At 33.0% G+C, this 14,311-nt stretch overlaps 2 protein-coding genes across 6 annotated transcripts in view; one reads left to right on the top strand and one right to left on the bottom strand.

Moving 5' to 3' along the window:
* The window catches only part of LOC128240572 (TBC1 domain family member 5-like), a 52,313-nt gene extending 44,768 nt beyond the window's left edge, over window positions 1–7,545 (bottom strand). For all 5 annotated transcript variants that reach the window (XM_052957262.1, XM_052957264.1, XM_052957261.1 and 2 more), the window contains exon 1: window positions 7,460–7,545. The gene's annotated coding sequence lies outside the window, so the exon portion shown is untranslated. The remainder of the gene's footprint in view (window positions 1–7,459) is intronic.
* A 192-nt stretch (window positions 7,546–7,737) lies between these two features.
* Window positions 7,738–13,698, top strand: LOC128240046 (protein NCBP2AS2 homolog). Its single transcript, XM_052956531.1, has 4 exons — window positions 7,738–7,904; window positions 9,865–9,898; window positions 10,137–10,197; window positions 11,835–13,698. Exons 1-4 carry the CDS (start codon window positions 7,882–7,884, stop codon window positions 12,011–12,013), a joined length of 297 nt encoding a protein of 98 aa, XP_052812491.1. The 5' UTR covers window positions 7,738–7,881; the 3' UTR covers window positions 12,014–13,698.
* The last annotated feature ends 613 nt before the right edge of the window (window positions 13,699–14,311 follow it).

Here is a 14,311-nt window from a genome sequence, read left to right as displayed (position 1 = left end):
ACTGAACATCAAAGGAAGTTAAAGACCTTTGCAATTTATTTTCAGATTCTTTCGCTGCCTGAGTCTGTTCTAATAAATCATGAAAAAAAAACACAAAGCTGAAATCTTATTTGAACCACAGGTTCTAAACACTGCACCCTTCGGAGACAATATTTTAGCGGTGACATTTCTGGGACAAACTGGTCAATTTCAGGAAAATATGCAGCTGAGATGTTTTTCTCTGTTGAGGTGGACTAAAACATTATTTGAAATGTTCTTAACAATATGACGTTCTGAGACTACATTTAATCAGTGAATTTGAAACTTGCTTTTTGCATTTACATACTTGTAAATATAGGGTTTTAGCCAGGTTCTAAAAAGGGCAGGAAGCTTCAGAAAAAGGACAGGATCCTAGGGGAGAAAGGGCATATCTATTCGGTTGTGAAGCACTTACACATTATGAATTTCACAGAAAATGTAAGGAATTGTGCTAAGTTGAAGTAAAATGTTAGGTTTCAACTGCCATAATTTTATGTCATGAATTTATGACCATATTTCAAGTTTTAATAAAAACAAAAGAAATATTTGAATATCTAAATTATTTAATTCTACAATGGCAGGAGGGTGTCAATGTTCGTCTGCATGAGGGCAGAAGGGTGCCACCAAAAAAAAAGACAGGGTCCAGCACCCTTCCATAACTCTTTAAGTAAAACGCTAGTAAATATGAAAAAGATGATAATGTTTTTCAATCATTACATCTTATTTCTTTGAAATCACATCTGCATGTCCATATTTGGATAATATACATCCTCTGGTATACTATTAAACTCTGATTCATTGGAGCCGTGGAACATTTTGATAGGCAAATTTTGTAATCATAAATTATTGGGGTAGTTTCATTTGTGTTGATTGAAATCTAAGCCAATACAATTACATGGTGTGTTTTATCTATATCTTAGTAGTAACAAAATTAGATGTATGATGTCATGGTTAATTTTCAAAGTTAAAGAGTATTATATAGTAAGATGCAATTTTATTGGAAGAAGAATTTTTTACCCAAACTCGTTAATATTCATGAAAATGTAACAAGAGTTTAAGCACACAGCACCAAGACGATAACAAAAATTGTATAGTCGACAGAAAATTTTCCTACCATACTTATGTAGTGTAAACAGAATCAAGTACAAGTGTTACTTACAATGCAAATCGTCAGAAAACACTGCTTAGGACAAACCAGTTTATTTTTATGTCAAACAGATTTTTGCCGAAGTAATTTTGAATGAACGGGCAAGATAGAAATACAATTTTTTCATAGGCTAAATAACTAGGATTGAGTGTAACGGAAACCTTCACATTACCTATATACTTAATACTTAAACAATTTAACTTTACTCTCCTGTTCTAAGTGTAATTTGAAGAAAATAATCCACAGAGTATTAAATTATATAACTGTGATATTAAAGTTAACAACATGATTAACAACATCATCGTAAACCTTTAAAGGTAAAATTATTTATGGCATGCTAGAAAAAAAAACAAGTACAGGTGCAACAGGTGTCTCAAATCTTGTTTAAATACTGCAGATCACAAGTGTATCAATGAAACTTTGAGAACAGTACATTTTTTATAGTTAACAACAATGATGTTAACAACCTTGTTAACTTTAACAACATTTTGAACAATGATTCAACTCATTGTTAACTTGTTGAAAGATTCTTCTGTATCAAAGTGCATCAAAATATTATCACTTTTTTGGTTAATGTTTAGGTGAAAATTGAAGCAGTCACTTGAACTTAAAACAGGCGCCTGAAATCAGACAAAAGAAATATCAATTTAGTGCAACCTTAGGTGAAAAGTAACATAATTTGGCATGACAATACCACAAAAAGAAACAAAAATACAAAATGACATATGGTAAAAAAATGATAATTATCTTTAAAGGTTGTATATATAAATGGACAAGGAAACAATATAACAAATGTCATTGATTTCAATACAAAACATCAGTACAAAGCATCACCAGGGAATAATTTACATTCCTTATGCTTCTGTATATCAAAACATGCTCATTAGCTTGTACTTGTCTAGGGAGAGAATTGTTCTAACAAGAGCACCGTGGAGAGAATGTCAATGCTCATCTGTTTTTTTTTCAGTCAAAAAATGGCATAACTCAATAATTATTAAAGCCACAGTTATGGGCCTTGTTATAAATGTGCATATTTTAAATTGCAATGTGTATACCAAGTTTCATTTGAATTTCAAACAGCTTTTGAGATATGGCCAAGATAGAAGTATTTGCACGCTGACACCAATAACTAGGCCAAAGGTATGATAATAAATAACTCTTAGAAAAACAGACAAGCTTTAAATCTGAAACATGTATGACTTGCCTATCTAATTTAAACATTGTTTACTTTGCAACAATTGTGAATTAAGTTATGGTAACTTATACTAAGTCACTCTTGTTGACACGATGTTGCGCAGGAGTGTGGATAAAATGTGTTGCGAGAAACCAGAGTACCTGGAGAAAACCCATTTCTCCTGCTTGGCAACTGCTACCCAAACTGTGTCCAGTCTGGGAATCGAACCCACAGATCATCTTGGTGAGAAGCGAGTGCGCTAACCACTGCCATTACCAGACAACTCTTTTAATCTTAAATTTGTTGGTCCATTTGTTGTACCTTCTTAAAGGGACTGTGTCACAGATTGGCACCAAAAAAAGTTTTTTTCTGTAACGAATCTCAGGACAATTGTTTAATAGAATGTGTTACGCTTTGATATCATAATTGTAAAAAAAAGTACCAAAATGTAAAAAGAAAAAATTGTGTCGGAGACCGGGTTCGAACCCGCGTCGCCAAAATTGAATTCCAGCGTCTTACTCACTGAGCTACCAAGGCTTATACTAATCAGGTGACATAATTAAGCTATACACCTTCCTCGGTAATATCACGTGATAACACCGACTAGCCAATTACGCATAAGGAATTAATTCTACCTGGTAGACATACCCAGTAATCTTTTTTAATGGAAAAATATGAAATAACTGCTAAACTTAAATAAATTGTAAACTATGTGGTACTTCAGTTAGTAAGTTTCAATGCATTGTACACATCGATGCCAAGTTTATTAATAGAATAAATGGCAAACAGTCACATTCAAAATGAACATAGTCTCACAGTAGTTTTTTTTTTAACAATTATTATATGTGTTATTTTGCCCATGAATATCAAATGTTTCCAATGCCAAAAAATATTCTTTTTCCAAAAATGTTGACTAAAAATATCCAATCAGAAATCATAAAAAAAAAAAAATCCAGATGTTAAGTTTAAGAAATAGTAGTTTATTGCTGTTTAATTTGTAAAAGCCCACAAGTTGTTTAAAGAGGTACGTATTTGAGTTTATTCAACTTAAATAAGTATTTACCATATTTGTTAAATACAATGCTATTATAAAAATTCCCAATTCTATTGGGAATAGGTAATTTCCCCAAAACATTGGTGGGAAAAACCTGCTTCATAACACGAGCTATCCAGCATTATGCATGCTTAATAGCATTAGAATGAATTGTGAATTTTACAATAAAACAAACTTTAATTTTTAACACAAAGCAATAAGCACTAATGCTTTCGATAAATTCCAGCAAAGCAAATAATGTTTCTCAATAATACACATTTATCGAGGAAATTTGTAAGAAATAACTATGCAATCATCTCACAAATTAAATGACTTACAGAATAATTACACTGCTTTCAAAAATAATAAACTTAATTAAACAAATGTTACCATATGGGAAGTAATTTAGCTCCATAAGTGATGTCCAACACTTTCCAATACCAAATCATGAAATGCAAACAGGCAAGTCTGCCGGGGTCTAAATCAATACGCCGGCAACTAGTGCCGATATTCCTCCCCCTGGAAAAACCAGGGAAAGATTATCCAGCAGATATTCCAATGCCTTGTCTTCTTTTTAAATGCATCCAATATCATAAACTGATACGATGACTCAGGGCGTTATTTGAGTCCAGGATTTTAGTCGCAAGTTCGACAATCTTAAAACTGTATAAATGGCACAACATTGATTATATTTATATATCCTCAACATTGTGTTCATTAAGACACTTGCTGAAGTTCAGTTCACTTAAATTTGTAGCAAAATAATGCAACTATGGCACTAAGTTTATTTCAATTTACGTCTAAACCCAACTCAGATCTTTAATGAAATGACCCACATATTCCTTTTATGAAACTCACTGACCTTGGATCTGTTATTTAATGGCCTCATTCGCAGACGTTATTTTTGGGAGGGTGGGGGATTTGATTTTGTTCAAATTTGGGAGAGGGGAGGGTGTTAATTTTGTTTAAATTTGGGAGGGTGGATGGTTGTTAATTTTGTTTAAATTTGGGAGGGGGTGTTAATTTTGTTTAAATGGAGGGGGGGGGGGGGTAATTTTGTTTATATTTGGGAGGGGGGGGGGGTATTAATTTTGTTTAAATTTGGGAGGGGGAATGGTTGTTAATTTTGTTTAAATTTGGAAAGGGGTGTTAATTTTGTTTAAATGGGGGGGGGGTAATTTTGTTTATATTTGGGAGGGGGGGGGTATTAATTTTGTTTAAATTTGGGAGGGGGGGATGGTTGTTAATTTTGTTTAAATTTGGGAGGGGGTGTTAATTTTGTTTAAATGGGGGGGGGTAATTTTGTTTATATTTGGGAGGGGGGAGGGTATTAATTTTGTTCAAATTTGGGAGGGGGATGGTTGTTAATTTTGTTTAAATTTGGGAGGGGGTATTAATTTTGTTTAAATGGGGGGGGGGGGGGGGGTAATTTTGTTTAAATTTGGGAGGGGGTGTTAATTTTGTTTAAATTTGGGAGGGGGTGTTAATTTTGTTTAAATTTGTGAGGGGGTGTTAATTTTGTTTAAATTTGTGAGGGGGTGTTTATTTTGTTAAAATTGAGTTATTTCTTACTTAATGAAAAAAACACAAAAAAGTTACTGGGCCAAACACTCATTTGTACAAAATTTCGTAAATCCAACTTTAATATAAGCCAGTTTTTAAAAGCATTTATACACTTTTCAGCAAAAGCATTTTCTAACACAAAAAAATATTCACAGAGTTGAGTACCGTAATTATTCAAAAATAGAGCTCTTATCTAATTTGATGATGCTTTACCATATAACATAAACTCAAATAAATTTCCCTTTTAAGGCACACAATATTGTTGTACACAAATCATATGCTTTTAAGACTTTGTGACAATGCGCTCTATGTTTACCAGAATGACGTCGAAACCATAAAAATAGATTAGTTATAATTGCGGTCTGTGTATGAGATTTTGCTTGTTTGGCTATTTCCGCGCTGTATTTCTGAATTCCAGCGTTTTATTTTTAGCAGAATACTACTATTTTTAGATCGCTATATTTATAAGATTATTGTGGGTCAAAATAATGGAGGCTCTGGTAGGAAGGCAACATAATGATATTCACTCTGAGTTTAGCCCAAGATGTTCCAGAAATTATTACCAAAGTTCTGCAAGTTTCCCATCGCCTGCAAGTTTTGTTATTATAACCTGCATGACTCTGAGCACGCTTATTATTATTAATGGTGTATTTTTGACATTACTTTTATGAGATATTATCAAGAAACAAAAATGATTGTCTGAATGTCAAAATAATTGTTTATCAGGTTTCGCATTGCTAATGCTTCAAATACTATATGATTTGCCTGCTATACAATAACAAAATACTATTCATTCTATGACTTTTAGGCGTATACTTTTCTAATAATATATTCTCCTTTTTTGGCATAAAAGCTTCATTCCAGTGTATTCTTGGCACAGTTCTAGTTACGTATTTGAATGAAATTGAGAGTGTTAATTGTTTAATTAGTTTTTTTTAAATGCATTCGTGGGTATGACTGGTCTGTTTTTCATATTTCAGTGAATGAGAGATACCAATTGTTGTATTAGTTTGTATTTTTTAAAATGTATTCGTGGATATGAGTGGTCTGTTTTTCATATTTCGATGAATGAGAGAGATCAAGTGTTAAGTGGCATAAGTTTGTATTTTTTAAAATGCATTCCAGGATATATTTGGTCTATTTTACACATTTCAATGAATGAGAATTCAGCACAATTTAGGATATAAAATCAAGTTCTTTTCAACATTTTGTGAATTAGTGAAATTAGTAACAAAATACCTAAAATCGTAAATTAACAATTATAGTTGTTTCAAACAAGGAAACAAAGGAAAGGCACCTTAAAAAAAAGAATTTTAAAGTGACTCGCTCATGTTTTTGGACCAAAAATTTGTTTTCCCATTAATGCATCTGAAAACACTAAGCCTTACTTTATCATTATTATAGAAATTGCAGAAAAAAAGCAGCTATAGCATAAAAATGTATTTTGGTTTAATTGGGGTTCGAACCCACGCCATTAAAGTCAAGAAAAAAGTAGAAAACAACCGGCTAGTCCACACGTCCACCGGGACTTTAATAAAGGTGGTGGATACGTTGATCTGTTATGGACTCATTGATAACATCATGCGATAATGTCAATCAATCAATCAGGCAACACCACAGCCGTAATTAAATTTATTGAATTAATTTTCAATTTGGTTACTAACCATAACAGTTTTCAATTCTGTGTGTTCATTGATGTTTTTCTTCCATCTTGCAAATTGTCACCTGTAGTGGAAAACCTTTGCACATCCAAAACAATTATTCCAGGGGCCCAAAATAATAAGTGTACAGGGATATTTTGTCATTTGTTCTGTATCCACGTAATGCTGTTGCTTGAGTTTGCCAAGTTCATAAATTATCAATAGACTTATGCACCAGTCAATTGTAACCACGGCCCCCGAGGTCCGGGGAATAGCTGGGGCTTTGACTTTCGGTCCAGCCAACCCCGGGTAAAATCCCCGCCTTGCGCGGATGAACTGATGGTCAAATCCCTGCCAAATGCCCTCGCACCCAAGGGATCTTAGATAAGACCCATTCCCCGCTATATTTTACGCGAAGACAAAACCACTGCATTCACCCAGCACTTCAGGGCCACCTGAAGGTAAAATAACCCGGCCCTTTTCCCTGTATATACCCGGTTTACCCCCGGACCTGGGGGGGGGGGGGGCCATGGTTACAATTGACTGGTGCATTAATGACGCCCATTTAGGTGGACTACAGCCCATGTCTGATAAACTGACGAATGCTCATTGTTGAGCAGTTCAGGCTAATAACATGGCTATAAAACATATTTCTGTAGTGATGAAGTATGAGTGACACTATGAATGTGAAAAATAGATACAAAATAATCCTTGGTGACATTAGCATAGAGTTAGAACTAAGTTCAGAGTGTGACAAGTGGTATGTAATCTATATAGAAAACATATACAGAAACCCAGTGTGAAAGGCATCTTACTAGAGTCAATTGTTAATGCCGTGATCACGCAACCTAAAAAAATCAATATCATATAATTTCTTTAGTTACCTTGAATGTTGTCACTGAAAGATTATTTATAAATTGCAATATTGATCTTGAAACCGGAAGCTTAACAAAATTATGCAAAATGTCTGTGTCACATGACCACCATGAAGAATGATGCACACAGATAAAATATTTAAACAAAAAAGTAAAATATATATTTTTACCAGTTGAATTTTAAATAAAATAAAGATGTATATATATATATACTATACACTCTTCTCTTATTTTATTGTTTTCTTTTCGGAACATCTTAAAATGTGCATTATATTAAGTAGCAGTCAATGGTTTTCGAAATTAAATGAACTTGAAATCTTGGTCATTGCATAATTCATGAACAGTATGTGTTTTACTGAACAAATAACTATTTTCATGTGATAATTATAATATATTTAGTCAGAACAGAGTTTTACAAACATTCTTCAATCATGCCATGGAGGAGATTTTTTGGGTAATTCATTCTAACTCTTCGTCTGTCTTCGTCATTTTATATTTTTTTATAATTTAAAGCACACAACAGTTTTTTAAGTAGTTAGTTAAGCCTTATTGACTATTAAACATAGGGAGTAGGATTTGTTGTTTGTCCCAGTAGGAACTCAAATTTGGTAGCACACTTCTGCCCTCCCAGTAGTCCAAAGACCATCACGTGCACCCTCATTTCCTCATAGTTTTAAATGCTTAAGATAATTAAATCTTTCTTTTTTTTGTTAAAATTGATCCAAACTTTAAATGTTATCATAATTTCATACAAACTTGACCTTTTGGGCTTTCCAAATCTAATATTACTTCATAAATATGTACAATTTCTAACATTATCTGTGAAATTCGTAATGTTATTTAAAAATTCTTCACATCCCGACAAAATGTGTCCCATAGAACTGTTCCTTTTCTTTACTGGTTGAGAAGCAGTTTCCGACAGTTTTTATACGTTTTTATTGAATTATTTATACGTGTTTAAATACCTACTAAAATTGTTCACAATTTAGATAACTACATCTCAAGCTGCTATTGTTGATATATTTTTCACATGTGTGACGTCACATATAGTGTATCTAATAGGGGCGCAAAGAGGGTACTTACATTGTTCTGATTAGCTTGTGATGAGAAGCAGTTTCCGACAAATCGAATGCGGGGCAGATTTAAGGTGCCTATTGTGTGCTTTTATTATCCGTTTATTAAATATACTTAATATAATACTGTAATAAGAGAAATATTATTTCATTCTTCAGCATTTACAATTTAAACTTTAAAATTTACGATAGTCAATTCATACTCGAAATCAGGCAGACACTGAATACCAATGATATTTTGATTCATTTCTGATAGAAACTTGTGTTGGTATACATTTTAGTGAATGTGGGTGCGAAACAAGCATGACACCAGTGTTCACAAATATGTACACAATATCATCGTTTGTATAAATCAATTTAGGAAAACCTTGTAGCTATTCATAAATATGCAAATTAGGTTCACACGCATGCGCAATACGGTGCGCGTGACGATCCCCCTCATGCAAGTTTGTGTACAAAATAAAAAATAAACATTAAACATTAGATAATAATAAAAGTAAGTAACGTGTCTCGGTAAGAATTTCAACTTTTGATTGCCTAGTTATCATATAGATGAATTGCAGTACCTTCTCTATGAAGATCTAAAGAAAGTATGATTTGTCGGAAACTGCTTTCTGTCGGAAACTGCTTCTCAACCAGTACTCTGTCATTTTCAAAACTGGGCTAAAACCATATTTATGTAAAATGTGTTTTTTAAATGATATATATCCTTAAAGAATAATGCTTTAACTAAATATTGAGAAGTTTGCTCAGTTCTTGGTCAAAGGAAATTGACACAGCTTTTAAGCTAGTGCAGTAGTATGCATTAAATACATATAAAATCTTGCCAAGTAGATTAGGTAGGAATTAAGGCTTGTTCATGCAAAGGTCTCATTTTGATGAAAACTGTTGGGAGTGCTCATAGCTCCAATAATGTGTGTTCAGAGTGTTATTAATCATTTTGATAATTGCTTTCTGAACCCAGTCTTGAGTCTGCCAAGAAGTCAGTCGACTCTTAGAATGTCGTCCATTAAGGCTGATGCAAATTTTCAATTTTAATGCAAACCTCATTTGACTTCAATGATCAAAGCCAAAAAAAAATGGTACAGACAAAAATATAAACAATATTTTGGTGCTTTTTTATCTGTCGAATTTGTGGCCACATACAAATGTAGCTATTAATTTAAGAAATGTTAATAGTATCATTAAAGTCAAATGAGTTAAACATGAAAATGTTTTGCATCAATCTAAATTGTGTTCCTTTAAGACTTAAGAGCCACATGTTCTGCAAGTCATTATTTTTTCGGATTCATTAAGGTACTTGTTAACAGTAACATGTAAATTTGATATTTCCACTTTCAGGGCGTTTATGAATGATCCAAGAATAATTCAGAAGGTGAGAGTATTTTAATTTTACCTTCTTCAATTATGTAATTATTTTCTTGTTATAAAATTGCATAATTCATTAATGACATAATGTGAAGTGTAGCAAATGAAAACTTGAACTATTTCAATTTATACTTTAGTCTACATTTTTTCCGAAGGATGGTGGCATTGCTACAAAAAAAAAAAATTAATAAAAATCTTTACAATCATATAATAACGAATATTACATTTATATTTACTTGTTTCAGCTTGCTGACAGTTGGCCTATGCGGCGGGCAGCAAAGTCTGCTGTTTCCATGTATTTGAGAGGTACTTGCATTGTTAAAGCTGCACTATCACAGATTGATTGGTTTTGACATAGTTTGTATGCCCCCGAAGGTGGGCATATTAAAATCACACCGTCTGTCCATCCGTCAATCCGTTTGTCCATGTGCCCGGCTCAATAACTCGTGTCGTTATCCAAACGACATGTCGTGTGCAAGACCCATGTCCCTACCTCTAAGGTCAAGGTCACACTTAGTGTTTATTCACAATGGAATGCTGCATATAAGGACATAGAGTATAGGTTGTCGTGTCCGGGCTGTAGCTTTCCCTTGTATAGACAGATTTTAAAATAACTTGTCACATGTGTTCGATATACCAATAAGACGTGTCGCGTGCAAGACCCGTGTCCCTTCCTCTAATTTGTGTTTGCTTTTTTGATAACCTGGAAACCAGTGAAATAAGACTCAGCTGACAAGAGAGCAGATTGTAGTTTACGTTTCTTCGTTCAGTTATTGATGTTTTATTGCTAAAACTGGTACTTAGCAGTTTTGCAAACAATTTAGATCTGTTCTATTGTGAGTTATCTTATATGACCGAGTTAAAAACATTGATTCCCAAATCAGCTGATTCTGAGACAAAGAAATATAAATTGTCAATCTGTGAGAGTGCAGCTTTTAGACCAAAAGAAAATTTCTTACTAGAATTCCTCATTTCTGTTGAGCTTAATAGTCATTGTTGTTGTTTTTCAAAATATGGCATTAAAATCATGTAAAAAATTGGATTTCAAGAATGTACTAAAATAATAAATAACCTGTTTTTAAAATTGGGGCCATTTAATGGACATGCTTATCAACTGATGAATTTTTCAAAACTTTCATTATTGGTTCACATGCGATAGACTCAGTCATTTGAAACAGTTTCATAATGAAATGTGTTCGTCTGTTGAATTTGGAAAATAAAAGTTTGATTTGATTTCTGACACTGGCCTATATTCATTCAATTTTATAGATATTAATTAGACTCACTCATGTTTTTGGACCAAACATTAGTCTCCGGTAATTCATCTGAAAATTTTTATCATTATTTTACTCTATGATATCAAAATTGCAGAAAAAAAATACAGTTAGAGTATAAAAATGTATTTTGGTTTTAGGTTCGAACCCACACTGGTAAAGTCAGTGAAAAATTATAAAATAGCCGGCTAGTCCACACGGCCACCGGGACTTTAACAAAGGTGGTTGATATGGTGACCTCTTAATGATACATTGAAAACATCACGTGATAATGTCAATTAATCAAACATGCAACACCTCAGCCGTCATTAATTTTCAATTGCTAATTAAGCTAATGAAAATTGTGGTCTTTAAAGACGATATTTGAGCAAATACCAACATTTGCTGAAGGGTTCAAGCTTTTTGTATTTTTGTTTTAACACTCCTTATGATTTGCCAGACTTTATTTCGTAATTAAAAGAAATGTGCATTTTACAAACCATAAGTGAGTCACTTTAAAACAAGCAGTTTTAATGAAATGGATACGTCTGATTGAATTTGGAAAGTAACAGTTTGTTTTGATTTCTGACACTTGCCTTTATTCATTCAATTTTATTGATAATAGATATTTTGTCTTAAACTTGTTGATAAGCCTGTCCCAACATATATACATACATTTATGTTTTGTAGGCAAAAATCACTTTAAAGATGCAGTAGACCAAAGCAAGATGAAGTCAGGTGCTAATACATCCATCGGTCGATTTACAAGTACATTTTCTGAGGAGGTAAAAAAGGGTATGAAAGATGTTTCAAAGCCACAAGGAACTATTAAAGGCACAAGGACTTCTAAGAGACAAGGGAAAAGATGAGGAAGAAGTAGAAACTAGGGACTTCTTGACATTTGAACAGTTCCTATGGAGAGTGTTGTTAGCAAACTGTGATACATTCTTGGCAAAATTGAATTAACAGTTGAAAATGAGTTTCAGGGAATTATGGGACATTTTTGGTACTTGTCATTTGAATGTATGAAGAGTGGAGATATAAAATACCTACTAGACATTTTTAGTGTGTTTAAAACACATCAAAATATGTTTATATATACAGTCATCAAAATCATACTTTTGAATAAATAAGCCCTAACTCTTCCATTAGTGTTTGGCATTAAAAAAATAACAAGTCTAGCTATATATTATCCAGAATTTGAACAAGCTCAAAAAGCATTTAACCAGTTGAAGGCTTGTGTTAATTTCAATCACTGTTTATACCTTCATGGTTCTGATAATCTGGGGGGGGGGGGGGGGGGGTTCTTCATGAACTAACTTGTATTAATGTAACCAGATACATGTATGTTTGGAACAGGAAGTCATGAATCAAATTTTGGCGTATAAAATTGTAGTTAATGACTATATATTAGTAATATGGAGAAGAAAAAAAAAGTGTGAAGTCCTTTTATAACCATTTGTTTCTTTTACAGTGGAGGAAATTGAAAAATTTGGAATAAAGGGGATTTCTCTCCAGTGCTCTTGATCTTGTGTCAACGTTTTGCTCGGTCTGAAAACAAAATGCCCATTTAATAAAAAGTGTTCACCGCCTAAGGATATTTTCTCTATGGGCAATCTAAACTAGAAAGATAGATCTGAAATTCTCTCTTCCTATCAATTTTTCTAGTACACAACCTTGGTCCATAGACTTAATATCAGTATCCCAAGGACAATTAAACTAAGGTTTGTGAACAATCGCATGTTGTTCTGGGATCGGGTAATAAATTGACACAAGATTCCTGATCGGTAAACACTGTAGGGAATTCCCTTATATCAATCTGGAATTTCCTCCACAGTTTTATCCTGTTCACCAAAGAAAAAACTATTAAAAGTATTGTTGTATAAGAAAAAGACAATAGAATATATTAAAAGATGTATTTAATAAGTTTTGAAGTAAAGCAATGTAATTTTATCTTTAAATTATAAATATACAGACTACACAGGATATGAAATAGTTATGGAGTCTTCAAATTGTTATATGTATGCATTTTAAAAATACTTTGTTGCTGCTGAATAGTCAATTCATATGTTACACTTTCATTTCATTAGCCTGTCTGTTTTCCATAGAAATGAGTCTATGTATTGTCATAGCTTTGGTCAGGTGTCTTTAATGTCAGCGTTCTTGAAATGCAAAAGAAATAACCTTGCCTATAACTCAAAAGACATACAAAATTGAAGATATTCAAATAAAACTTAGAACACATGTTTATCAGAGAGACAATGTGAACATATACAGCAAGGCCCATGACTGAGACTTAAAAATGTTTGAGTTATGCCCCATTTTAAAATATAAAGAAAACAATAGATGAGCATGGGAATTCTTTCAATGACACTCTTGTTTCCCCTTTGTTAGAATGTTTTAATATATGGAAATACAGACTGTCAAGGCAAAGTGACTGAAGATACTTTCAAAGAAACATGTACATGTATGTATACTAGTGTGTATGAAATGATAGAAAACGCAAATTTCAATTTTTATTTTCTGTTATTGACAATAAATCAATAAACATGAACTGTTAGTATTTGGGTAATGATTTATCCTTATAATCAAATATAAGGTATTGCCATACAAACACTGTGTTGGCTTATAATCAAATATAAGGTACTGCCATACAAGCACCGTGTTGGCGTGGTTTCCTTATAATCAAATATAAGGTACTGCCATACAAACACCGTGTTGGCGTGGTTTCCTTATAATCAAATATAAGGTACTGCCATACAAACACCGTGTTGGCGTGGTTTCCTTATAATCAAATATAAGGTATTGCCATACAAACACCGTGTTGGCGTGGTTTCCTTATTATCAAATATAAGGTACTGCCATACAAACACCGTGTTGGCGTGGTTTCCTTATAATCAAATATAAGGTACTTCCATACAAACACCGTGTTGGCGTGGTTTCCTTATAATCAAATATAAGGTACTGCCATACAAACACAGTGTTGGCGTGGTTTCCTTATAATCAAATATAAGCTATTGCCATACAAACACAGTGTTGGCGTGGTTTCCTTATAATCAAATATAAGCTATTGCCATACAAACACCGTGTTGGCGTGGTTTCCTTATAATAAAATATAAGCTATTGCCATACAAACACCGTGTTGGCGTGGTTTCCTTATAATAAAA

The sequence above is a fragment of the Mya arenaria genome, chromosome 7 (assembly GCF_026914265.1).
Source record: "Mya arenaria isolate MELC-2E11 chromosome 7, ASM2691426v1".
Classification (NCBI taxonomy): domain Eukaryota; kingdom Metazoa; phylum Mollusca; class Bivalvia; order Myida; family Myidae; genus Mya; species Mya arenaria.
Note: the sequence above shows the minus strand (reverse complement) of the source record. Positions and strands in the feature narration are given on the sequence as shown.